The 25,812-nt window shown below is 45.7% G+C and overlaps 1 protein-coding gene across 1 annotated transcript in view; it reads left to right on the forward strand.

Annotated features, from left to right (window-relative positions):
- LOC137631741 (uncharacterized) overlaps positions 1–25,812 on the forward strand; it is a 220,245-nt gene that overhangs the window by 173,841 nt on the left and 20,592 nt on the right. The window contains exon 10 of the mRNA XM_068363651.1: positions 13,837–14,075. Within this exon, the coding sequence (XP_068219752.1) occupies positions 13,837–14,075 (239 nt within the window). The remainder of the gene's footprint in view (positions 1–13,836; positions 14,076–25,812) is intronic.

The raw sequence follows: 25,812 nt of genomic DNA on the forward strand, positions 1-25,812 counted from the left end.
CCCACATGGAGTCATCTGAAGAGACGTGGCCCGCAAGCCCCAGGGTACCGTCTCCAGAACCCCCACCAATCTCACCCTCAGGCCCCACACTTGCCTGGATTGATGCCACTACCCCACTATCTTGCCGCACAGACTCCTGGGGAAGAGCCTCTGGCTTCTTCCCCGCAACGGACTTACCTCGTTCCCTACTCTGGGTAGGGGAAGGTGGAAGGGAAACTCGCTCCGACGACACTCCTGGTGACACCAAGGGAGAAGAGGTGCTAGCCTTCTTAGGCGACCTCTTGGATGCCTTCTTCTTCTTCGTGCCGAAGCGTACCCACTGCACTTCGTTCCACGATTCACACTCCGGACACGTGTCTGACGGGAACACACACTGCCCCTGCACGACGAACACAGGGAGTGCAGGTCTACCTCCGGCTTGGACAAGAAAGCACCACACAACTTCTCGGCCATATGCCTAGGACAACGGCGGGGATGCTCCATAACGCACTAGCTATACACCGCAAGACACAGGAACGCAGCGGAAAGGAACAAGGAAGCACAAGGTTAACACGTGGGACCGCGGAGACACAAAGGGAAAGCACAAGGTTAACACGTGGGACCGCGGAGACACAAAGGGAAAGCACAGGGATACCACGTGGTGACCACTCGGGACACAAAGGGGTCGGGGACATAAAGGGTCGTACTGAGATTAAGGAGAGAGTCGAGATGATATCGCGACGCGACCAGAGGACTTACTGGAGGTCGAGACCCGAGCTAGCATGCTCCTTGACCCGGGGTTAGCCTCAGGGCACGTATCAATCCGCTTGAGGTTAACCCTCACAAAAAACGGAAGTAGGATAAACTACACAAAACTCTGGTCGGATGGGAGGAGATCCCAGGTACTCCTAAGAAAGTAGTTCGAGGTAAGTACTCCGTGTTGGAACAAATAAAGGTTATGGTGGTGAAAATTTGATACAAAATTACTTGGAAATTCGGAAAACATTCAACAAAATTGATAAGTGAAAACTTTAGATTCTTCGAAATATAAATACAAAAATTTAAGATCATCTTTGAAATATATAAATGATTTTTCAAAAGGCTTCACAGAATTTCATAAAGCTACCGATTCCATCCTTTGCAGCCGGACCGACGTTGGTTCCTCAGGAACGCTATCTTTCGTTCAAATCATACCAAATTGTGAAGCCTACACGCTCCTGCTGAAATTTGGTATGGGATCTGCATTGATCTCGGATTCAGTTCTATTTGTAGCGGCGCCTTTCCTTATGTCAAATTGTGGTCTTGGTGCTCCTTTATTTTCTTTACAATGAAAGTTTCTGAACACCAATCCATTCCATTTTTCTTCTTTCTCCAATGCAGCCCAAGCTTTCAAGGTTGCAGAGGGGTTGATGCAGAGCTTTTAAAACTGGCCTCATTTGTGCAACTGGGAACACTCAGGTTAGGCTCTTCTTCATCGTTTCCAAGAACGTATGACCTTTTCTTGAGAGGGACAGAGCATAGTCTGAGAAGGTGTGGGTTTGTCTTAGATTTAAAAACCACCACCACATCACTGCTTTTATCAAGAACCTTGGAACTCAATTCTATGGTAAGCAAGGTTCTGAAAAAGGGATTTTGACGAAGGAAAAATCTATTTCTGGGCGAGGGACCTGTGTCGCCCAGTGAAATGCTCCTTATAGCATAATTTCTAAGGTATAAATACTGCTAAATATACCAGAGAAAAAAGTTGCATGGAATGCCAGGAATAAACCCAGCTCGCTCACTCTAATAAAGTGTCGGTATAGTAACTTGGGCGTGTTAGAACCACTACCAGAGTTCCCTTACCAATTAGTCCTCTCCTTCCGATACTACGAGGTGCCGATCTACATCCAACTACTGCCCGCTACTACGACTACCCCCCACCCCCCCACCCCTACCACTACCCACGCTTCTTCCCTCATTCCTACCAGCACCCCAAGCTTGGACCAGCCTAGGGTGAGGAAAAAAGGGGGTGGGTTCACTGGGCGACACAGGTCCCTTGTCCAGAAATAGATTTTTCTTTCGTCAAAATCCCTTTTCTGGGCTTGACCTGTGTCGCTCCGTGAAATAGTAACAGAGAATTGGTCCCCTAAGCTTGGAAATACACATAAAGGTAAGGAACTGAAATAAAATAGAATAATTTAATTAGGAGTGTTTTAATAATAAACCTTAATATACCAATCTCTTAAAGTACAATACCGAGTCAGAGACCCAAAATTTTTGGTAAAAATAGGGAAAAACTTCCAACAAATAAAGAACATGAGATGTCTAACAATAACAAAAAAGACATTGGTAGTATATAAACATCATAACCATGGGGTAAGGTGCAAACCAAATGAATGTCAAGGGTAAGGTAGGGGGAATAGGCGAGGCAGGTGTCCCCCGCTCCTTATAAGGAGACAAGGCACTAAAAGGGAAAATGAGAAAAGAAGATAGGACCTTGTTATAATGGTTCTGTTATAAAGAATCTCTGTAAAGAATTTCAAAGAATGTCAGTCTTTCTTTCAAGCTGCTGCTCCTTCAGACGGCAACTGAAGAATGTGCTGGGCCTTCTTCAATTTGCCTTGATAGTTGACCTAGCATCAAAGATCAGGTTGAAAGACCTCAATTGAGGATGGAGAGAAGTGGCTCAAAAAGGTTGTAGAGATATTCTGGCTCAGTGTCCCAGGCATTGCTAAAGAATTTTCAGGCCATGGACCACATCAAATGCGCTTTCCATATCATTCTCCTTGGTCCCACCCAGATTCTCATGATCCTTCAAAAAAATGCATCCTGGTCAGGTTGGAGAGGTCATTCAGAGGAGATCTGTTCTTGGGAAATGGTCCACTCTGTTTGCAACTATTCATGTAAATGTTTTGGAACTGGTTTAAATGATGCTCATAAATAGCAAAGGCAAGGGACACTGACATTGCCCTAGCTAGCAGGACAATACCCGAGACTGACCATATATACATATGATCAGGGCCCAAGGCCCCTCTCCACCCAAGCTAGGACCAGGGAGGGTCAGACAATGGCTGCTGATGACTCAGCAGATAGACCTATAGGCTCCCCCAAGACCCCATCCTTAGCTCACAAGGATAGTTATGTTGCAGCAACCAGAGGAATTAACAAGTTTGAGTGGGACTTGAACCGTAGTCTGGCAATCACCAGGTAAGGATGTTACCAACAGGCCACCACAACCTGATGCTAAAGAGACCCAGTTCAAAATGGAACTCTCTTAATTAATATTTTCATAGACAACCAAGCAGCAGTTTGTTGCTTTAGGAAGGAGAGTGACTGTTCCTTTAGGATTAGGAGAAGAATTTGTTCCTTTTCCCACTCCATCTGTCTGGATTTCGTATTGTAGCTGGGGACACCCTGGCAAATTTAATTGACATTGTTTTAGAGTTCATTTCAAGAGATGCTCAAGTTTGTTCTGGATCACTAAATAAACCTGTTTGTAACCAAAGAGAACCACAAGCTTTCATATTATGTAGCTCCAATTGTGGATACTCTTAATCTGTATTAGTAAAGATAGTTATTGATTTAACTACTTCCTCAGATGAGTTTGATTTTGAGGGCTTCGAGTATCCTTCAACACCTTTCATGGACAGCTAGGCTAGTAGCTCCTCTTTGGCTAGGCAGCTCATAGTATCCACTGCTCCAACATCTGAAACCAAAGTTATATTCTCTTCAGTTACCACAGCTGTATTGGAAAGTAGGGAGTCAGATTATCTTTTGCTTCCTCCTTTCTTACCCAAAACCGTCACACTTGGATTTTCTTTCCCATGTATATGATAGGGAATGTTCAGCTCACAACATGACATATTTGATGGGCTGCAAGAAATCTTCATCCACTAGACAGTACTGTACCAATCAGTGTGAAAGGCATGGATGGCTTTTTTGAGGAATAGGCCATCTTGTCAAATAACCCCAGATTTCCTGGCTTCCTTTTTGGTCCACCTCTGTAATGATAGGAAGCTTACTCTATCAATAATTTTGTATACAAATTGGCACTGACAGAAGCTCTCAAGTGAGCTTTTGGTGTTGATTCAGACTCAGACATGTTTCATGAGGTTACCTATTCTTTTGCTTTACATTGACCATTTCCACCAATGCCTGCAGTACCTTTTTATTGGCCTAGGGTACTTGAGTTTATGTCAAGTTTAGATAATTCCTCCAAAACCCTTTATGATTTATTAAAAAAGGTATATTTTTTTCTAGCTTTAGCCTCAGGAGCAAGAGTTGGTGAGCTTGCAGCCTTTTGAAGAGATCAGGAGTTTATCATCATCATTCGGGGGCTTCTCATAATCCTACCTCGAATCTCCTGATTATAGCCAAAAATACAAAGCCTCTTCAGAGATGGGACCCTTTTTATACAATATTAAAGCGCTAGAGTCAAGAGATGGTAACCTCTTTCCGGTGTCTATCCTGTAATTATATCTGCAAAGATCCATGCCTTCAGAAGGTAGTTTGTTCTAATATATCCAGTCCAGCAAATCCCTTTCAACAGGGACTATTCCTATTCTAATAACCTCCCATAGTAAAAAAAAAAACCTGATCCTCTCTCCATCGCTAAAACCCACGATGTGAGAAAAATTGGTTCTTCAACCATTATGCAACTTCAGGACATGCAGAGCTTTATGGGTTGATCTAGACATAGTGTTACATTAAACATACCTAAAACAAATCCAAGCAGTGCAACAGTCATGTGTGCTTCTTGGGTTGTTCATGACTCATATAAGGGGAATCCAGAGAGAGGAATGACCATATCAGCCTTGTCCTTCAACAGAAGCCTGATGACAAGCACCAAGTATTTCTCCGGAGTTATCTCTTGGTAGGTGAGTGTCAGATTTTTTAGTTTATCTTCTCATTTAATTAATTAAGTTGTTTGCTCTGTCGTAGATTCCCGGACAGTACCCTCCTGTTCGTATTACTAGGTATGCTGTTAATTCTAATAGTCATGCCTTCTTCATCATGAGGTTCAATACTACACAGTATTTTAGAAGTTTTATTTCAGCTGTGACCAAGTTGTAGAATGATCTTCCGAATCGGGTAGTTTAATCGGTTGAACTTCAAAGGTTCAAATTTTTTCATGTCGAACAGACTAACATAAGTCTCTTTTTATAGTTTATACAGTAATACCTTAGCATATGAGCACCCCAACATACGAGCATTTTGAGAAACAAGCAAGCCGGCGAGCAAATTTTTGCTTTGAGATACGAGCTCATTTACAGATGCTGACGCTACGATTAAATTGACATACGAGCTCGGTCCTGGAATGGATTATGTTCATATGTCAAGGTATTACTGTATATGAATAATCTATTTTAATGTTGTTACTGATCTTAAAATATTTCACTTTAATTGTTCAATACTTATACAGTTTATGTATGTCCTTATTTCCTTTCCTCACTGGGCTATTTTTCCCTGTTGAAAGGAGCTCATGGGCTTATAGTATCCTGCTTTTCCAACTAGGGTTGTAGCTTAGCTAATAATAATAATAGTAATAATAATAATAATAATAATAATAATAATAATAGTAATAGTAATAATATTGATGATGCCTAAGTCTTATTTAGTTATTTCTTTAGTATTCATCCATGAAGACCACACACCACATTAACCCCCCAAAAAGTGGTTTTGATGAAAAAAACTTCCTTTTGGGAGGTGCTGTGTGGCCTCCAAGACCCTCTTTCTTCCCTAACAATTGGATGCAAATTGGTGTGCAGGTAGCATTGTCTCCAGCTTGTAGTGATGGGTCTCTCTCTTATGACATGTCATCGATAGCTAGACGATTTCAGCTTTGGAGGTGCTGTTAAATTTAATAGCGCCTGAACTCAAGGGTCTCCCATAAACATAACAAGACTGTGCTTTGCACATTGATACATTGGCTCTAGAGCAGGGAGACAATATTTAATTGATAGTTATGTCTTATTGGAATCCATGTCCTAGCCTGCCATAGGAAAGTTCTTTAAGACCCCATAACACCTCTCCAAAAATAGTTTTCCTTCTTCAAGCCCACCTTTTGAACAGTACATATTTTTTGCGATGTACAGTATTATGATAACAATGTGGAAAAAATCTAACAACCATTAACTGCTAGGTTGTTACATTATTTTACTGGGGCATGTATCTTTTGATAGGAAAGAAAACGTGTACAAGTCTATAAACTGAGCTTCTGGAGAAGATGCAATATCAACATCAGGGGAGGTTCATAGAAATAACAGCAGACCTATTGTTACTATTGTTGATTTGTGCACAATTTCTAGCCTTGCACAAATACTCTTATCACACTGGATGAACAAAGGTTTTCTTCACAATGTGGATATAAAGAATATTGTGTAAAAAAAATTTAGGCAAGTGAGAATGCCCTCAGGAACTTGAACATTATCTAGTTTTCTTACTGTTTTAGATGATATGCTTTTCATGTACAGTAATGTAAAATGGAAGTTTGAGTGAATATTAATGCCAAGTATAATAACCCTTTCGCACTTTGTAAGGTCCACTAGCACTATGAGGTACAATGTTTTTGGCAGGGATGAAAAGTGACATGTTGTCTTCCAGTTAAATATAGATACACATTATAGAAAAGTAGCATGTTGTCTTCCAGTTAGATATAGGTACACATTGGAAGTACTTCTGCCAACGAGGTTGGGAGGAGGTTATGTTTTTGGCCCCGTTTGTTTGTGTGAACAGCTTCCTGGCCACAATTTTGCTCATAGAGTAGTACAACTTTCAGGGATTAATTGTTATTTTTCAATATTAATCTTACCCGATAATCATGTAGCTGTCAACTCCGTTGCCCGACAGAAATCTACGGACGGGATACGCCAGCGATCGCTATACAAGAGGGGGGTGTACTCACCAGCGCCATCTGTGGTCAGGTACTCCAGTACTTCTTGTCAACACCACCTCAATTTTTCCTCTGTCGTGCCGCCGGCAAGACCTACTTGGATACGCTGTTGATTTTGGAGTCTTTGTTCACGGTTTTGGTGAAGTATTTTCTCTAAAATTTAGCCTTCGCTATACAGGAAGCTTTTCCCTTAGCTTAGATAGCTTTTGGAATTAAATTGATTTATTGGTTAACGATCTTTGCTTTACTTTGGAATTCCCCCTTGACTGTTCTCTAAATTCAAGATGTCCGACCACTCTCAAGCTTCTAAAATTAGGCGATGTAGTGTTAGGACTTGTAATAGGCGTCTTCCGAAGGCCTCGGTTGATCCTCACACCGTTTGTTCCGACTGTAGGGGAAAATCCTGTCAGTTGGAAGATCGATGTGGGGAATGTGCTGGGCTTTCGGAATTCGATTTTAATGAATTCCTCAAGTATACGACTAGGTTAGAGAGGGAGAGAGTTAGGAGGAGTTCTTCTCGCTCTTTGGTTTATTCCTCCCCCCATGATCCTCAACCTTTTCCTTCCCCTGTAGTGGTGACCCCCGAACCTATTACGAGTGCTCAGCCTGATATGTCGGATATGTTACGTGCCATTCAGGCTCTAGGTGATAAGGTGGAGTCTTTAGTGAGTGACCACAATCTTCTCTTGGCAGATGTCAAGGAACTTAAAGTGAAAAGTGCAGTGGGAAGTGTTAGTGCCAGTGCTGTGCCTAGTGTCAGTGTCAGTGTTGCGCATGAGGATACTTCTGTGCGTGCCAGTCGTCCTCCCAGTCCGGGACCTCTTGCAAGCTCCCAAGCCCAGGGGAGAAGCAACGTCGAAGGGCAAAAGGGTTCGGCAGGCCTTGATCGGCGCACAGTTGTATCCTCAGTGGTTGCGGGCGTATCTGATAGAGATCGTCACTTCCACTCCCAGACGATTGAGCCCTTAAATTCCTCGTCTGCGGAAGAAGTTTCCAGGAGGAAACGCTGGACCCAGGTCTCACGACCTCTTAAACGTAAGGTCCCAGCTGAGCGAGTCCAACGGCCCAGGTGTAGCCACTGGGCCAGTTCGGACTCGCCGCAGTCATCTGATGACTGCACACCTCCTAAGAGAGGTAAAGCGATGCCTCAACAGGCCTCTGCTCCAACTTCTGTTGATCCCAAGTTGTCTATGCTGCAGACAATGCAGTCTCAGCTTGCGGTTTTGATGCAGGAGTTTCAGGCAGAGAAGGTTAGCACACCTCCTCCTGCGAGCGCTCCTCCACCTCTGCGCAGTCCACCCTGCCAGACGTATGATGTTGAGGCTCCTCCTGCCTCCATGCGTGAGCTGCCGCATTGGGAGTTGCCAGGTACCAGCGCTTTGCAGCAACCTCCTCTTTCCTTGAGGCAGGAGCCTCTTGCTATGCGGCAACCTCCTCAACCCTTGAGGCAGGAGCCTCATGCTATGCGGCAACCGCCTCTACCCATGAGGCAGGAGCCTCATGCGTTGCGGCAACCTCCTCCATCCATGAGGCAGCAGCCTCATGCTATGCGGCAACCGCCTCAACCCTTGAAGCAAGAGCCTCTCTCTGCGCAGCAACCTCCTCAACCCTTGAGGCAGACACAACCCTTGAGGCAGGAACCTCATGCTATGAGGCAGCCTCCTCAACGCATGCAGCAGCCGCATTCTTCGCAGCATGAGCCTCTTCCCATTCAACATGAACCGCATACCATGCAGCATGAGCCTCATGCCTTACAGCATTCGCTTCTGACCACGCTTGCTCCTCAGACCTCCGCAGAACCTCCTTCACCCCAGCCTCATGACTTTGTCATTGCCAGCCCTCATCCTCTTCAGCAGAGGCGTGATGATGGATCCGCAAGTGCGCATGCACCCGTTCTACAGGATTCAGCCATTCAGCATACCGCTATACCGTTACCTCTCGCTTCTCAACTCTCAGGAGATGAGGTTTCTGAGGATGAAGCTGCTCACCTGGATGATCCTTCTTCTGATGTGGAGGAACACAAGGCGTCGCCACCTTCATTAGACTTTCGTAAGGTCCTGACTCTGTTCAGAGAGTTATACCCTGAACACTTCGTTTCTGCAACCCCTCGTTCTCCTCCATCCGAGTTTTCTCTAGGCATGCAGCCTATTACGTCTGCCTACACCAAGCTTGTCCTCGCCAGATCATCAAAGAGAGCTTTGAGGGTTTTAGGGGATTGGTTGCAGTCCAAGCAGCAACTGGGAAGGACATCTTTTGTGTTTCCTCCTCCTAAGCTGGCTTCTAAGTTGGGCGTCTGGTATGCCACGGGAGAGGAACCAGGCTTGGGGGTCCCTGCCTCTGCCCAGGCCGACTTCTCAAGTTTGGTTGACTCTCCCCGTAGGTCGGCTATGAGACGCTCGAAGGTCTGCTGGATTTTTTCTGATCTGGACCACTTGTTGAAGGGAGTCTTTCGCGCCTTCGAAATTTTTAATTTCCTCGATTGGTGCCTGGGGGCCTTGAGCAAGAAGACTGCCCCTTCTGACAAAGACTCGGCCATGCTGATCATGTCCTGTATGGACAGAGCAATTCGCGATGGTTCTGGCGAACTTGCTTCTATTTTTGTCTCAGGAGTCCTCAAGAAAAGGGAACATCTATGCTCCTACTTATCTACTGGTATCACCCCTTGCCAGAGGTCACAAGTTGATGTTTGCTCCTCTCTCCAAGTTCCTGTTTCCGGAGGAGCTAATCAAGGAGATGGCTGCGGCTCTTATCCAGAAAGATACGCATGACCTCATGGCCTCTTCAGCACGTAAGGCTAAAATCGTACCTTCAGTGCCGAGATCTTACCGAACCCCTGTGGCTGATACACCTGCTACCAGATTCATTCCGCCCTTTCGTGGCAGAGCCCCCAGCCGAGGAAGTTCCCGTGCAGACAGTCACAGGGGCAAGTCCAAGAAAGGTGCCAAGTCCACGAAAAGCAAGCTTTGACTTCCCTCCTCTCCAGACAGCTGTAGGAGCCAGACTCAAGACCTTCTGGCAAGCCTGGGAAAGAAGAGGTGCAGACGCTCAGTCGGTCAAGTGGCTAAGGGAGGGTTACAGAATTCCGTTCTGCCGCAATCCCCCTCTGACCACGTCTCCCATCAACCTCTCTCCCAACTACAAGGAGAAGGACAAGAGGCTAGCGTTACATCAAGAGGTGTCGCTCCTGTTACAGAAGGAGGCAGTGGTGATAGTCCGGGACCATCAATCCCCGGGCTTTTACAACCGTCTCTTCCTGGTGGCCAAGAAGACAGGAGGTTGGAGACCGGTGCTGGACGTCAGTGCGCTCAATGCTTATGTCACCAAGCAGACGTTCACAATGGAGACGACGAAGTCGGTCCTAGCAGCGGTCAGGCAGGAGGACTGGATGGTCTCGTTGGATCTGAAAGACGCCTACTTTCACGTTCCCATCCATCCAGACTCCCAACCTTTTCTGAGATTCGTCTTTGGAGAGGTTGTGTACCAATTCCAAGCCCTGTGCTTTGGCCTAAGCACGGCACCTCTTGTGTTTACGCGACTGATGAGGAATATTGCGAAATTCCTTCACTTGGCAGACATCAGAGCCTCCCTTTATTTAGACGACTGGCTTTTAAGAGCCCCCACAAGTCGTCGCTGTCTGGAGAGTCTCAGATGGACTTTGGATTTGACCAAGGAACTGGGTCTCTTAGTCAATTTAGAGAAGTCCCAGCTCGTTCCTTCCCAAACCATCGTTTACCTGGGAATGGAGATTCAGAGTCGAGCTTTTCGGGCTTTTCCGTCGGCCCCAAGAATCAACCAAGCCCTAGAGTGCATCCTGAGCATGCTGAAGAAGAACCGATGCTCGGTGAGGCAGTGGATGAGTCTAACAGGGACTCTTTCATCGATAGCCCTGTTCATCGAGTTAGGGAGACTCCACCTCCGCCCCCTTCAGTACCATCTAGCAGCTCACTGGAACAAGGATATGACGCTCGAGGCGGTCTCTATTCCTGTTTCCAAAGAGATGAGGGCTACTCTAACGTGGTGGAAGAACAACATTCTTCTCAAGGAGGGTCTCTCATTAGCTGTTCAGACCCCCGACCTTCATCTCTACTCGGACGCATCAGACTCGGGCTGGGGCGCGACATTGGACGGACAGGAATGCTCGGGGACATGGAACCAGGAACAGGAAACGCTTCACATCAATTGCAAGGAGTTGTTGGCAGTTCATCTGGCCTTAATGAACTTCAAGTCCCTCCTGCTAAACAAGGTGGTGGAGGTGAACTCCGACAACACCACAGCCTTGGCGTACATCTCCAAGCAGGGAGGGACTCATTCGAGGAAGCTGTTCGAGATCGCAAGGGACCTCCTCATTTGGTCTAAAAGTCGAAAGCTCACGCTGGTAACGAGGTTCATTCAGGGCGATATGAATGTCTCGGCAGATCGCCTCAGCAGGAAGGGTCAAGTCATCCCCACAGAATGGACCCTTCACAAGAACGTGTGCAGCAGACTTTGGGCCCTGTGGGGTCAGCCAACTATAGATCTGTTCGCTACCTCGATGACCAAGAGGCTCCCATTGTACTGTTCCCCGATTCCAGACCCAGCAGCAGTTCACGTGGATGCTTTTCTGCTGGATTGGTCCCACCTCGACCTGTATGCATTCCCGCCGTTCAAGATCATCAACAGGGTTCTTCAGAAGTTCGTCTCTCACGAAGGGACACGGCTGACGTTGGTTGCTCCCCTTTGGCCTGCAAGAGAATGGTTCACAGAGGTACTGCAATGGCTGGTCGACGTTCCCAGGACTCTCCCTCTAAGAGTGGACCTTCTACGTCAACCTCACGTAAAGAAGGTACACCCAAGCCTCCACGCTCTTCGTCTGACTGCCTTCAGACTATCGAAAGACTCTAGAGCTAGAGGCTTTTCGAAGGAGGCAGCCAGAGCGATTGCCAGAGCAAGGAGGATATCCACTCGCAGAGTCTATCAATCTAAGTGGGAAGTCTTCCGAAGCTGGTGCAGAACCAATGCAGTTTCCTCTACCAGTACCACTGTAACCCAAGTTGCTGACTTCCTGTTACATCTTAGGAATGTTAGATCTCTTTCAGCTCCTACGATCAAGGGGTACAGAAGTATGTTGGCAGCGGTTTTCCGCCACAGAGGCTTGGATCTTTCCTCCAACAAAGATCTGCAGGACATCCTTAGGTCTTTTGAGACCTCTAAAGAACGTCGGTTGTCCACTCCAGGCTGGAATCTAGACGTAGTCCTAAGGTTCCTTATGTCATCTAGATTTGAACCTCTCCAGTCAGCCTCTTTCAAAGACCTCACTCTCAAAACTCTTTTCCTCGTCTGCCTTGCAACAGCCAAAAGAGTAAGTGAGGTTCACGCCTTCAGCAGGAACATAGGTTTCACATCTGAAACGGCTACATGTTCCTTACAGCTCGGTTTTTTGGCAAAAAATGAGCTTCCTTCACGTCCTTGGCCTAAATCGTTCGAAATTCCTAGCCTTTCCAACATGGTGGGTAACGAACGGGAGAGAGTACTTTGCCCTGTCAGAGCTCTTAAGTACTATCTTAAAAGGTCAAAACCCTTGCGAGGACAATCAGAGGCCTTATGGTGTGCTATTAAGAAACCTTCGCTGCCTATGTCTAAGAACGCAGTTTCTTATTACATAAGGCTTCTGATTAGAGAAGCTCATTCTCACATGAAGGATGAAGACCTTGCTTTGCTGAAGGTAAGGACACATGAAGTGAGAGCTGTGGCTACTTCAGTGGCCTTCAAACAGAACCGTTCTCTGCAGAGTATTATGGATGCAACCTATTGGAGGAGCAAGTCAGTGTTTGCATCTTTCTATCTCAAAGATGTCCAGTCTCTTTAAGAGAACTGCTACACCCTGGGACCATTCGTAGCAGCGAGTGCAGTAGTAGGTGAGGGCTCAGCCACTACATTCCCATAATCCCATAACCTTTTTAACCTTTCTCTTGAATGCTTTTATTGTTGTTTTGGGTTGTACGGTGGGCTAAGAAGCCTTCCGCATCCTAGTTGATTTGGCGGGTGGTCAATTCTTTCTTGAGAAGCGCCTAGGTTAGAGGTTGTGATGAGGTCCTTTAGTATGGGTTGCAGCCCTTTATACTTCAGCACCTAAGAGTTGTTCAGCCTCCTAAGAGGACCGCTGCGCTCAGTAAGGAAGACGTACTTATTAAAGGCAGAGTAATGGTTCAAGTCGACTTCCTTACCAGGTACTTATAATTTCATTTGTTATTTTGAATAACTGATAAAAATGAAATACGGGATACTTAGCTTCTTGATTAACATGTACACTGGTTTTCACCCACCCCCCTGGGTGTGAATCAGCTACATGATTATCGGGTAAGATTAATATTGAAAAATGTTATTTTCATTAGTAAAATAAATTTTTGAATATACTTACCCGATAATCATGATTTAATTGACCCACCCTTCCTCCCCATAGAGAACCAGTGGACCGAGGAAAAAATTGAGGTGGTGTTGACAAGAAGTACTGGAGTACCTGACCACAGATGGCGCTGGTGAGTACACCCCCCTCTTGTATAGCGATCGCTGGCGTATCCCGTCCGTAGATTTCTGTCGGGCAACGGAGTTGACAGCTACATGATTATCGGGTAAGTATATTCAAAAATTTATTTTACTAATGAAAATAACATGTTGAGACATGTAAGTGATTCAATTTAGAAAGTCCTAGATCAAAGGTCAAGGTCGAGAAATAAGCTGCCGTGGTGTGGAGGTCTGCACGATACTGAGTGCCCCTCTAGTTAGATATGAAATATGTACATTAACATAATAGATAACAAATTTAAGATACCTTGACACCTAAATACAAAATTTTTATTATGGAGATTGCCTTCCTCCTAATCTCAGCTAGTGAAGACACTGTACACGTCTAACACTGCAGAGTTTCAAGCAGTATATCATATGTAAGATAGAGTATTGTATGTATGAAGCATGAATATTAGATACTATATTTTTTCTGTTTGTTACAGATATGTGGTAAAGTTTTCAAAAAGCCATATTACAAGTAGACAGTTACTTCAGTTAAATCAACTTCTATCAGTAGATGGAAAGTCATCACTTCGTGTTCCAGAGGAATTTTATATAGATGCTAATAACACATTGGAAGATGATCTGGAAACTAAAGAACTTAAAATAAGACTTTGTCACATTTTGAAAGACCCTGATTGTGTTGTGTCTGGAGTACTTACAGATGATAACCTCTACATAGGTATGTACATTTTCTATTATATTAACCAGTACTGTATAAATAAAGTTGTTTTAAAGTATTTTTTCCCATATTGATTTAAATGTGACCTAGAGGTAAGACTCGTCATTTAAGATATAAATCATAGTACCGTAAAGCTGTAATAATTGCGCTTAATCTTTCTAGATTAAGCGCAATTATTACAGCTTTACTGTACTATGATTTATGAAATCTTAAATGATGAGTCTTACCTCTAGGTCACATTGCTTATATCTCAGAAGTGTGAGCTTTCAACTTTAAACCAAAAATTTAATTTTCTCAATTACCGTATACTCTTCCCCCCTTGAATCACCTGGTGCGAGTTCTATTGATTCTCACAATATTTCAGTTGGTGGAGGTGAATTTTTATTTTTATGAAATACTGTATCTAAGTTTTAAGCATTTCGAAAAAAAAAAAGAATTGTAAAAATATGCTATCAATTTTTCTTAATTTTGTTCTAACAAAAATTTGTATAACAAAGATACCATAATTTCTACAACATAAAGATATCATGTTATAATTTCCACAACAATTGATATATTTTTTAAATAAAAACATTTTAGAATATTTTTACAAAAATATTTTGGTCTGATCTGAATGATACAGAACTTTAGTATGAAAATATGACAATTTATCCTAAATTGTATTTTTCCTAGCTATACAAACCCGTAATCATTTAATATAGGATAGGAATTCGCTTCAGCTCAGCTGAAACAGCCGGAGAGAAAGAAAAGCATGCAGTTGTGCTGATTGGTCGGGTGGCGGTATGGGGCGGAGCTTAGCTCCCCCACCCCCCCACCGCCAGCCCGCTTTCCTCATTCAAACGCTTTAGGCTCAATGTGGAACATGAGAGGGGGTGGTAGAGGCGGGAATTTATATTAAATGATTACAGGAAAAATACAATTTAGGACAAATTGTCATTTGTTCCGACGCGATATACAAAGCTCATAATCATTTAATATAGGAAGACTCACTGGTTGGTGGGAGGTCTGCCTTTGCTTCTTGTGGACAGCTAACTTCCCGGATATAGAACTGGTCTCGATTGAGAGCAGAGGACAAAATCCACCCACCCCTGTCTCTTGACCCGACATGATGATGGTATGGTTTGAGGGACTGGGAGCCGCTGCGCGATGTGTAAGAGCATCGTGCGACCAGAGAGCGTGAACGTAAGAGACACTCGACCCTAGGGTCACAGTGACTGGATGAAACTCCAAAACCAAAAGGCAAAGGGTTTATACATCCACCGTCTTCCCTGCCTTGCAGAAGAAGGGGGGAGAATACAGGTACTTGTAAACAAACTCTAGCAATCTTACCTGGGAAGAATTGTCTTGATGTATGGAACTCCAAGGGAGGAGACAGAGAAAGGCAGATCACCTGCAGACTGCTTTCACACTGCCAAACATACCATAAAATCAAGACAAGAGACTTCTCTGTCCCAGAGGAACTGGAGATTGTCAGACAATAGCTTGAGCCGCAACCACAGGGCCAAGATCAAAGGTGTCCAAGGACTTGTGCGTAAACTCCCTCAAGTAAAAGGCCATAAAGGTGGTCTGGCATTTCCCAACGCCAGCCTTCAGCACTTGGCCCACTGCAAGATTTCTCTTGAAAGCGAATGTGGCGGCAATGCCCCTGTTCTCGTGAGTTTAAACCCTCGCTGGTGCTTGGACTCTTGAGGAAGTCTCATATGCCTTGCGGATGGTCTCACGGATCCAGAAGGATATCGTGTTCCTCGACACCTCCCTCTTGGCTCTGCCGGTGCTAACGAAGTCATCGACATTCAGGTCCGAGATGCCGAGTTCGCTTAAGATAGCGCCGGAGACACCTGACGGGACAGAGAAGCCTCTCACCTGAACCGCCACATCCGGTAAGAAAGGAATAGTGAAGGCCTCGAACCTGGGATCGTGGATCGCTGGGTTCTGAGTCTTGGCCACAAACTCTGGCTCAAAACTCAAGGAGATCTCCTTCCAACCCTCTGCGTGAGTGACATTACAGGAGAGGCCGTGTAACTCCCCGACTTTCTTCACCAATGCTAAGGCTAGCAGAAAAAACAGTCCTAAAGGTTAAGTGCTTGTTTGAGGCACGGCTCAAGGGTTCATACAGAACACGAGTAAGCGACCCGAGAATTAAGGTGACATCCCACTGGGGAACTCTAAGTTTCCTCGGGGAACCCGACTGTTCGAAGCTCTTAATGAGCACAGAAATCCCCAGGGCATTGGAGATATCTATGCCCCTCAGACGGAACACCATTGTAAGGGCAGACCTGTACCCTTTAATGGCAGAAACCGAAAGGAGCTTATCTCTGCGAAGAAAGACTAGGAAGTCTGCGATCTGAGTCAGAGAGGCTCCGACTGGAGAGATACCCCTTCCACTACACCAATCACAGAAGACCAACCACTTCCCTGGTAGACTGAGGAGGAGGATCTTCTAAGGTACTCTGACATGTCTCTCGCAGCGAGTCGCGAAAAGTCTCGCGTTCTGAGGAGATGCTGAATAGTCTCCACGCGTGAAGTCTGAGCGAGTGCACTGCTTGGTGGTACCTGTTCGACAACGGTTGCCGAAGGAGATTGGGCCAGTGTGGTAGCTTTTGCGGTGCCTCGACCAGGAGCGACAACAGATCGGGAAACCACTCCATGTGTGGCCATAGTGGAGCAATGAGAGTCATCCTGAATCCTGGAGCTACTAGGACATGGTACAGGACTGCGCTAAGCAAGCAAAAAGGGGGGGGGGGGGGGGCGAAACGTGAAGCAATCTAGTAGATCCCAAGGATGTTGCAGTGCGTCCTCAAACGCAGTCGCGAGATCTGGTACTGGAGAGCAAAACACAGCAAGCTTGGAGTTGTGCCGTGTTGCAAAAGGTCGATGCATGGTTTTCCCCAGAGGTCGAGTACTCTACTCGCGACCCAAGGGTGAAGAGACCAATCAGCCTCTATTACCTGGTTTCTGCGACTTAGAGCGTCTGCCCGAACACTTCTCTTGCCTGGAATATACCTGGCTGACAAGGTTACGTGTTGACTCTCTGCCCATAGAAACACCTGCCTCGTGAGAACATGCCCCCTTGCTTGTTGACGTGCGCGACCACGGACGTGTTGTCGCTCATCAGCACTACCGAGTGCTCTCTCCAATGGGCCTGGAAATGAAAGAGTGCTCTTGAGACTGCCATCATTTCCAGCACGTTGATGTGCAGGTGTTTCTTCTCTTCCGACCACACACCTGACACGACCAAGTCGTCCAGGTGTGCACCCCAACCTTCCGTGGACCCGTCTGTGAACAGACAGAACTGAGGGGGAGGAGGGTTTATGAGAAAACCCTCTCATGAGGTTCTCCTCGTTTAGCCAGCAAAGGAGATCCTCTCTTACCTCGTGTTCCATGAGGACCGAATGAGAGGGAGGATCGGTGGCTGCCGACCACTGCTCCATCAGCTACCACTGAAGGGAGCGGAGATGGATCCGCCCAAAAGGAACGAGCTTCTCCAGTGAGGAGAGGTGACCTAGAAGCGCTTGCCTCTGGAGGGCTGGAATGCCGAGTCGATCAGCATTCCCAGATACTTCACCTTCTGCTTGAGAATGAGGTTCGACTTCTCGCAGTTCACCACGATCCCCAGATCGCGACAGACTGCCAGAAGCGAGTCTCGATCCTGACTCAACTGCTCCTGCGAGGGAGCGAAAATCAGCCAGTCATCGAGGTACATCAGTATGCGGATGCCCCTCGAGTGGTCCCAAGCTGCTACCGTCGTGAACACTCGCGTGAACACTTGGGGAGCTGTGCACAGTCCTAAGCACAGTATTTTGAACTGGTAAATTGTGCCCTGGAAGGTGAATCGGAGGTACTTTCTAGACGACCGATGAACTGGTACTTGAAAGTACGCGTCCTTCAAGTCTGTTGAAAGCATAAAGTCTTACTGCCTGATGGCTAACAGCACAATGCGAACTGTTAGCATCTTGAACGCAGTTTGCAGAACAAACTTGTTCAGTGGTAAAAGGTTGATGATCAGTCTCCAACCTCCTGGTGACTGATCGTGTACAACTTCTAGCGCATCCTTCTCCAACATTTCCTGGACCTCCGCCTCCAAGGCCAGAGCCTTCAGGGATGTTGGAGCGTATGTGTGGAACGCTATTGGAGTGGAGGATAGGGGGGGCAGATGAAGCACAAATGGGAGCTTGTACCCTTCGCGAAGGGTCGACACTACCCATTCCTCGGCCCCGAGGTGCTGCCACATCGCCCAATGGCGCGATAGTCATCCTTGTACCCTCTGCAGCATGGGAAGTGGAAAGCCAATTTCAGCGTTTCCCTTTCCCTTGCTTGCCCCTGTTCTTTCCCCGATGTGGCGGAGCTCCCAAGGGAGGCTGAAAGATCTGTTTAGGGGCAGAACCCTTCAGAACAGGAGCAGGTCTTGGCTGCACAGGAGCAGCAGCAGCAGGTCTCGGCGGCTGCACAGGAGCAGCAGGAGCACGACCAGTGGTACTCTTGCCCCTTCCCGTGGGCTTGGCCTGACTTGGCCTGGCTGCGGACGGTTTCGCGGGATCAGGTCCCTTGAAACTCACAGCTTGCGCCTGGTGGATAATAGAGTCCTCCGAGTCGAGGCGCCATTTATCCTGCGCGGCCCGAACTTCCTCTGGTGGAAAGAGAGAAGTTGCAGCTCTAAGAGGAAAGTTCCTGAGTGCCATGGCCTCTCCTGAACCAATCTATCTCGCCAAACGAGTGGCTACTGCCTCACATTTTATAAGGATCAGATTGGCATACTAGGTAGCAAGCTGGTCCAAGAGAAAAGCAACAGCTCTCCCATCAGACAAAGGCAGGTTCCTGTACTGCTCCATGTGTTCGGGGTTAGCGAGCTTGGTGTCTCGCGCGAACACTGTGGCCGTACCACACCAGTGGTCGTGCCACGAAGCAGCCTTGAGAGCAGTTACAGAGATGGATTCCATAGTCGAAATCTCAGAGGCCGAGAAGGCCACTCTCTGGGATTTCAAGCTCTCGACCGAGGAACCCACAGCAAGCGCTCCGACCGCGGGGTTGAGAGGGAGAGGACAAGACACAGAAGACTTTGTGACATAGTACCTCTTCTGTCACTGGAGTGGATGAGGGAGAAGCCTGTTCGAACCTTGGCCTAAGCTAGTCACCAGGTCCTGCGATCTGGTCATTCACTCGGTCCAATGCTCAAGCAGCCTGTCTCAACCAGGGTAGTGTGAGGGGCCATAAACTGCCTTCGGGAGCTTACCATAGGATCTCCAAGGCTGTACACTTATCTCAGACACTACCACAGGAGGAGGCGAGAGGCCATTAATCTCTCGCATGGGGTTAATGACCTCTAGGAACTGCGACTCCACCTCGGGATCTTCCGTCTCCACGGCCGGTGAAGGTCGTGGAAGTGGCTGATCCCTCGGTCCCGCTACATCCGTAGGTGTAGGGGAAGCGACATGCTGCACGGGTGATGACATCCCCCATGAATACCCTTGCTCTGGTCCTAGGACCGAACCAGGCGTGTATTCAGGAGTCGAGGAAGGACCCTGGCAGGGTTCATCCACGACGGAATGCATCGAGGTTCCCACTGCGTCAGAGTGCGTGACTGGTCGCTGCGAGCCCCACGAAGCTCCCGAAGGAGCTTGAGCATGAGCGGGGTCGCTGGGAACTGCAGCGCTCACACCAGGAGGTGTAGACAGGTTAGTCGTGCGAGTGGTGCGCACGGCCTCACCTGTTACATGGCCAGAAAACATGGGGGTTGGCTGCATCTCTCGTGGCTGATAAGCGTGAGAGCTAGCCTGATCGTGCACGACTGGCCCCCATGCCGCGGGCTGAGCCGCAAGGTGGCTTCATGCCAGGCCCGAGTCGCGCGGGTCGAGTGCGCGACTGTCTGGGCCTGCTCCCTGCTCACGCGACACACGCTGAGCTGGTCCGCGTGGCTACCCCGTGGAGGTAGTCGTGCGAACCGCGGATTCTTCACGAGAGACCACAGCTGAGATTTCTCGTGCCGAAGCCAGGACTCTCCTTTCTCCGCTCAAGAACGGTTCAATTAGAGTCTGAGTACTAGATCGGGGGCCCGAGGACCCCGTCGCCGTGCTCTGGGAGACGATACCTACGCCCTCGAGCGCGGATGTCGTGCATGGAGGCCTTGCGCGAGATTCGCTGTGAACAATCCCACTAGTGCGGGGAACATGGGAATCTCGCACATCGCCCTCATTCTCCAGAGGAGAAGAGGTGTCTCGGGGCGCCATGTCCCTTCGACTGCGACTGGCCTTCCTGGCCCTCTTCACTTTCCTCTTCTTCCCCTTCCTCTTTCCCCTGGGGGAGAAGAGTCAGAGTCAGAAGATGAAGACGAAGAGGAGGAGGAACTGGAAGAGGAATACCGCCCAGACTTCCTCTTCTTGTGCCCCCACCAAGGTGCTGGAACGTTGGTCAAGGCAACAGTAGACAACACTGGACGAGGATGAACAACCTGAGCCATGTCTGTGGGTGAGCCGTGGTCGGTGAACCTGAAAAACATATTATATCAGCCGGAAATTGGCAGATTTTAATGTTAACTGCTTATCAGCAGGAGATTTGGCAGATTTTAATTTAAACTGCTTATCAGCAGAAGATTTGGGAGATTTCAATTTTAACTGATTTGCGGGCAAAGCTGTAAAGGATTTGCCATCAGTCGTTAAAGAAATCTCAGTGATTAAAACCTTACTCTCCCTTGTTTTAACAGGGAGTCTGCAATTATTTTACCCTTGAAAAAAGTTTGCATTTTGCCAGGAACAAATGCTTTATCAGGTACATAGTCAACAACAACAGTGGCATCAGTGAACATGGGAGTCAATAAAGTTACAACCCAGGGTTGCCAGGTTTCCTAAGTGAGAAAAGGCCAACTTTAATCAGCTGCAGCTTGAAAGAAGTTAAAAAAGGCCAAAGGTATAGCCTTTAAGGCCAACCTTTTATGATATTGCTGAAGGCTAACCAATTTCAAACAAAAAAAGGCCAAATTTGATGTCTTTAGATGAAAAAGGCCAACCTGGCAACCCTGTTACATACTCAATTACCTTCATGTGTTCATCAACAGTCGTATCATTCAAATGACGTTGTTGAAGCTCGTCCGCCATATTTAAACGGCGTCTTAACAAATTTAAGTCAAGCTTACCTGATAATCCGAGAGACGGCCAAAATTCCCCCTTCTTACCGCGTAACGTATCGTCATCAGTAACAGCAACCTGTCAGGTGTCTCTTGGGATCGCCGAAATAGCGGAAGCGCTAAGGTTAACCGCTCCCCTGGCGAAACCCGGGAAAATCCCGACAGGCTGAGAATCCGGGCTTCCCAAAATGGCAGCCAGGATTCACACTACGGCAAGGAGAACCTTGAGAGCAAGGTTTTCCCCTGCATGTCGAGCAGAGCGTGTGCGGGTCTACAGAAGGTGACGAACGCCACCCACTGCAACGCCCGCCACGGCCTGCACAACATCGCATTTTAAGAGTAACTTTCTCTTTCATAACAAAGACCAATCTCTAGTACACAAGCACAAAAGAAGGCAAAAGGCTGTAGCGTAGAGAGCGGAGAATAGGCAACCATCCACATTGAGCCGAAGCGAGTGAAAGAGGAAAGCGGGCTGGCTGTGGGGGTGGGGCGGACCTAAGCTCCGCCCCATACCGCCAGCCAACCAATCAGCACAACTGCCTGCTTTTCTTTCTCTCCGGCTGTTTCAGCTGAGCTGAAGCAAATTCCTATTCTATATTAAATGATTACGAGGTTTGTATATGGCGTCGGAACAAGTAATACATATCTAAAACATTGAAATTATGAATTTTGATGTAAATTTTAATAAATGGCAACTGGTCCCCACAAGTTACTCCAGCTTACTCATAATTATCGGTAAGCAATAATACTAGACTAAAATCCCATAATAATTTCATAACCGTTATTGTATTTAAACACTCCCAAGCTATTCATGATCCCAAGGGTGTGAAATAAAAATACTATGGTAATTGAATGAACAAAGATTTGTATGTTTGACGAGTTGTGAAAAAGGGAAGAAACTAGGTTGTGTAAGGTAAATATTTAAATGCAAGCAATCATAAAGATAATAAAATTAGAAAGAGGGGTCATCAAATTATAACGCTGGGAAATGAGATACGAAACAAGCTAAACACATTACATGTCAAAAAAGCCTGGGAATGAAGACTCCTTTCTCCTCATACACCTGACAACACTTTGATTACCAAACATTTCTTCTTTGCTCAAGGGGTTAAATACTGTGAGGTTATGTGGAATTGATGGAAGGTTTTTGCAAGCAGTGAAGATTTTCAGTATAGGCAGTTAAGCATGTGTTAGGATAGGAAAGGAAGTGAGTAGTTTCCAGTGAGAGTGGGGCTGAGACAGGGATGTGTGATGTTGCCATGGTAGTTCAATTTGTTTATTGATGGAGTGGTGAGAGAGGTGAATGCTCGAGTGCTTGGTCGAGAATTGAAACTGATAGACAAGAGTGATCATGAGTGGGAGGTAAATCAGTTGTTGTTTGCAGATGATACTGTACTGGTTGCAGACTCAGAGGAAAATCTTGGTCAATTAGTGACAGTTTGGAAGGGTATGTGAGAGATGGAAGTTGAGAGTTAATGTGGGTAAGAGTAAGTTTATGAGATGCACGAGAAGGGAGGGTAGTGCTAGGTTGAATGTCATGTTGAGTGGAGAGTTACTTGAGGAAGTAGATCAGTTTAAGTACTTAGGGTCTGTTGTTGCAGCAAATGGTGGAGTGGAAGCAGATGTACGTCAGATGAAATGAAGGATGTAAAGTGTTGGGGGCAGTGAAGGGAGTGGTAAAGAATAGAGGATTAGGAATGAATGTAAAGAGTGTTCTGTATGAGAAAGTGATTGTACCAACTGTGATGTATGGATCGGAGTTGTGGGGAATGAAAGTGACTGGTAGACAGAAATTGAATGAGTTCGAGATGAAGCGTCTGAAGAGTATGGTTGGTGTATCTTGATTAGATAGGGTTAGGAATAGAGTAGTGAGGGTGAGAACGGGTGAAAGAAATTATTTAGCAGCTAGAGTGGATATGAAGGTGTTGAGGTGGTTTGCCATGTTGAGAGAATGGAAAATGGCTGTCTGCTAAAGAAGGTGATGAATGCAAGAGTTGATGAGAGAAGTACAAGAGGAAGGCCAAGGTTTGGGTTAATGGATGGAGTGAAGAAAGTTCTGGGTAATAGGAGGATAGATGTGAGAGAGGCAGTTGAGCATGCTAGATATAGGAATAAATGGAGAGCGATTGTGACGCAGTTCCGGTAGGCCCTGCTGCTTCCTCCGGTCGCCTTGGTCACCGCTGAGGTAGCAGCAGTAGGGGATCCAGCATATGAAACTTCATTTTTGGTGGATATTGAGGGGAGGGTGGGGTGTGGCACCCTAGCAGTACCAGCCAAACTCAGCTGAATCCTTCGTCAGGCTGGAAGGAGCAAAGAGAGGAAAAGTTTCCTTTTGTACCTCTTTTTGATGTCAGCTACCCCCCAAAACGGGGGAAAGCGCCTTGGTAAATAGATAGAAAGCAAACCAATGTTGCAAACTACCAATGGGAATCAAGGACATAAAATTACAGTAACCCTTATTACCTTACACTGTACAAATGCTATTATTAAAAAATACTGAGTAAATAATCATAACTTGAGTCCTGTTACTTAATAGTAGACAAAGGTATTCCACTTTACCAGAGATAAACAAAGTGTGTGTTACTTTGATAGTGGTGGAACGGAATATGGCAGCTGGCCACAGTTATCTCCAGTTGTAGTGATGGTTCTCAGTACCAGAGAATTTCAGCATTGTAGGTGCTGCGTTGAGTTCAATAGTACTTGAACTTGAAGGTCTGTGCTTTTCACGTTCATTCACTGGTTCCAGAGCAGGGGAGACCATATTAATTTGGTAATTGTACTATATTGAATTACCTGTCCTAGCCTTTACAAGACATACCTTGGAGACCAAACTGCACATTAATTCTCAATTTAGTTACTTGCCAAGGAGCATTTCAGATTTGGAAACTTTTCTTCTTCTTATGCTATAATGTTATGGAGAAATTTTCACATTAAGATTCATATTAGCAGTGGTTTTAATGGATATTTTTTATGAATTATCTTTAATTTCCAGTAGGCTGGTCTTGGAGCGGAAAGACTGATTTTTAGACTATTCATTCCCTGGAAAAGGAACTCGAGGTTATTATGATGCTTAGAAGTCAAGTTGATTAGTGTTGAGTTTTAAATATTTAACTTAGCCGGTGAATATATAATAGCTGCTACTCAGCGGCTCGACAGAAAACACACTCAAAAAACTCGCGAGCGATCACTATGAAGGTTGCGGGTGTGCCCACCAGCGCCAACTATCGGCCAGATACCACTCTTGCATGTAAACAAACCCTTCAATTCTTCTCTGTCGACCTTGACGACAAGACGTATCATTACTCGCTGTAGAACCTGGAGTTTTCTCAACATATTTGGTGAAGTACTTCATTTTGGTTTGAGCTTTCGCAGTGCAGGTGTTTTATCTTCAACTTAAATCTTGAACTCGTTTTTGGATAGATTTAATTTTTGATGACTTTGGATTGTTTTTTGGACTTTCTTTGACTTTTAAATGGCCGACCCTTCCCTTAGTACGGAAGTGTGTTTTAGGCTTTTAGCAATTATCTTATCACGTTATAAATTAGTTATAGATTTTCCTCTATATATTTTATATCTCAACCGCCTTTATTAGGCCTCTTCGATTAGCTTTCCATTTATAATAAACATCAAGATAAATTTTAATGATTTGTTTATATGCGACCTTTCCTGAGAGTAGGCGGTCCTAACTTGGAAACCGAAGTTAAACAACGTTGAGCCCTTTCAATCGTAAATAACTTTTACAGAGCTAATGATTTAAAACTTATTAAATGAATATTTTTTAGTAGATATTTTATGAAAGATTTTCTTTGAATAGTCTTCGTACTGTTTCAAAGATGAACTAACGTTTAGTTTATTTATGCTACGCAGTTTGCGCTCTATCGTTACGATAGAGAGAGAGAGTATCACGGTTTCACTTTGCAGAAAGAGTAAATCGATTATGTCGTTTTGTTCATTCTTCTTTCAAAGCTTAAATGTTTTAAATTCTACTTTAAAGGAACTTTTTAATTGAAAAACCTTTCAGTTTTTTCCTTTGGTCAAATAACCTGTTTATTGACGAAACGTAAGTGGGCTCTTCTCTTCGGTGCGAAATCAAGAGAGAGAGAGAGAGAGAGATAGAGACGGAGAGAGAGAGAGGAGAGAGAACGTTCCGATCTTTATTCTCGTCCCAAGCGAGTAACGTTGTTCTCGAGTTACTTTCGTCCCTAGTCTCTGTACGGGGAGAAAGGATAAAACGTTTTTAGTTTTTATTCTCGTCCCAAGGCTCTGTACGGTGAGAGATTGAAAACGTAGTTTTGAATGAACTAGTGTTTAGTCTCTATCCCAGCCACTGATCTTTTTATCTTAAAATATGTTTACTGTTTTTTTGCTTGTATTAATGTGCTTACATTATACGACTGATTTCGCAATTATAACCTTTTGATGAGGGTAGAATTGCGTGCTTCAGGTAGAAATCAGTTTTATTCATACCTAATGTGAATTGTTAAAAAATTCGATTTCAGTGAAATAAGTGCAAAACAGAAAATCGTAGTGATAAAGTGATATTGCGCAAAGTGTTATCAGTGTTGCGACCGAGGGTTCGTCTGTTCGTGCCTGTCGTTCGCCTAGTCCGAGACCTCTTGC

The sequence above is a fragment of the Palaemon carinicauda genome, chromosome 40, assembly GCF_036898095.1.
Source record: "Palaemon carinicauda isolate YSFRI2023 chromosome 40, ASM3689809v2, whole genome shotgun sequence".
Classification (NCBI taxonomy): domain Eukaryota; kingdom Metazoa; phylum Arthropoda; class Malacostraca; order Decapoda; family Palaemonidae; genus Palaemon; species Palaemon carinicauda.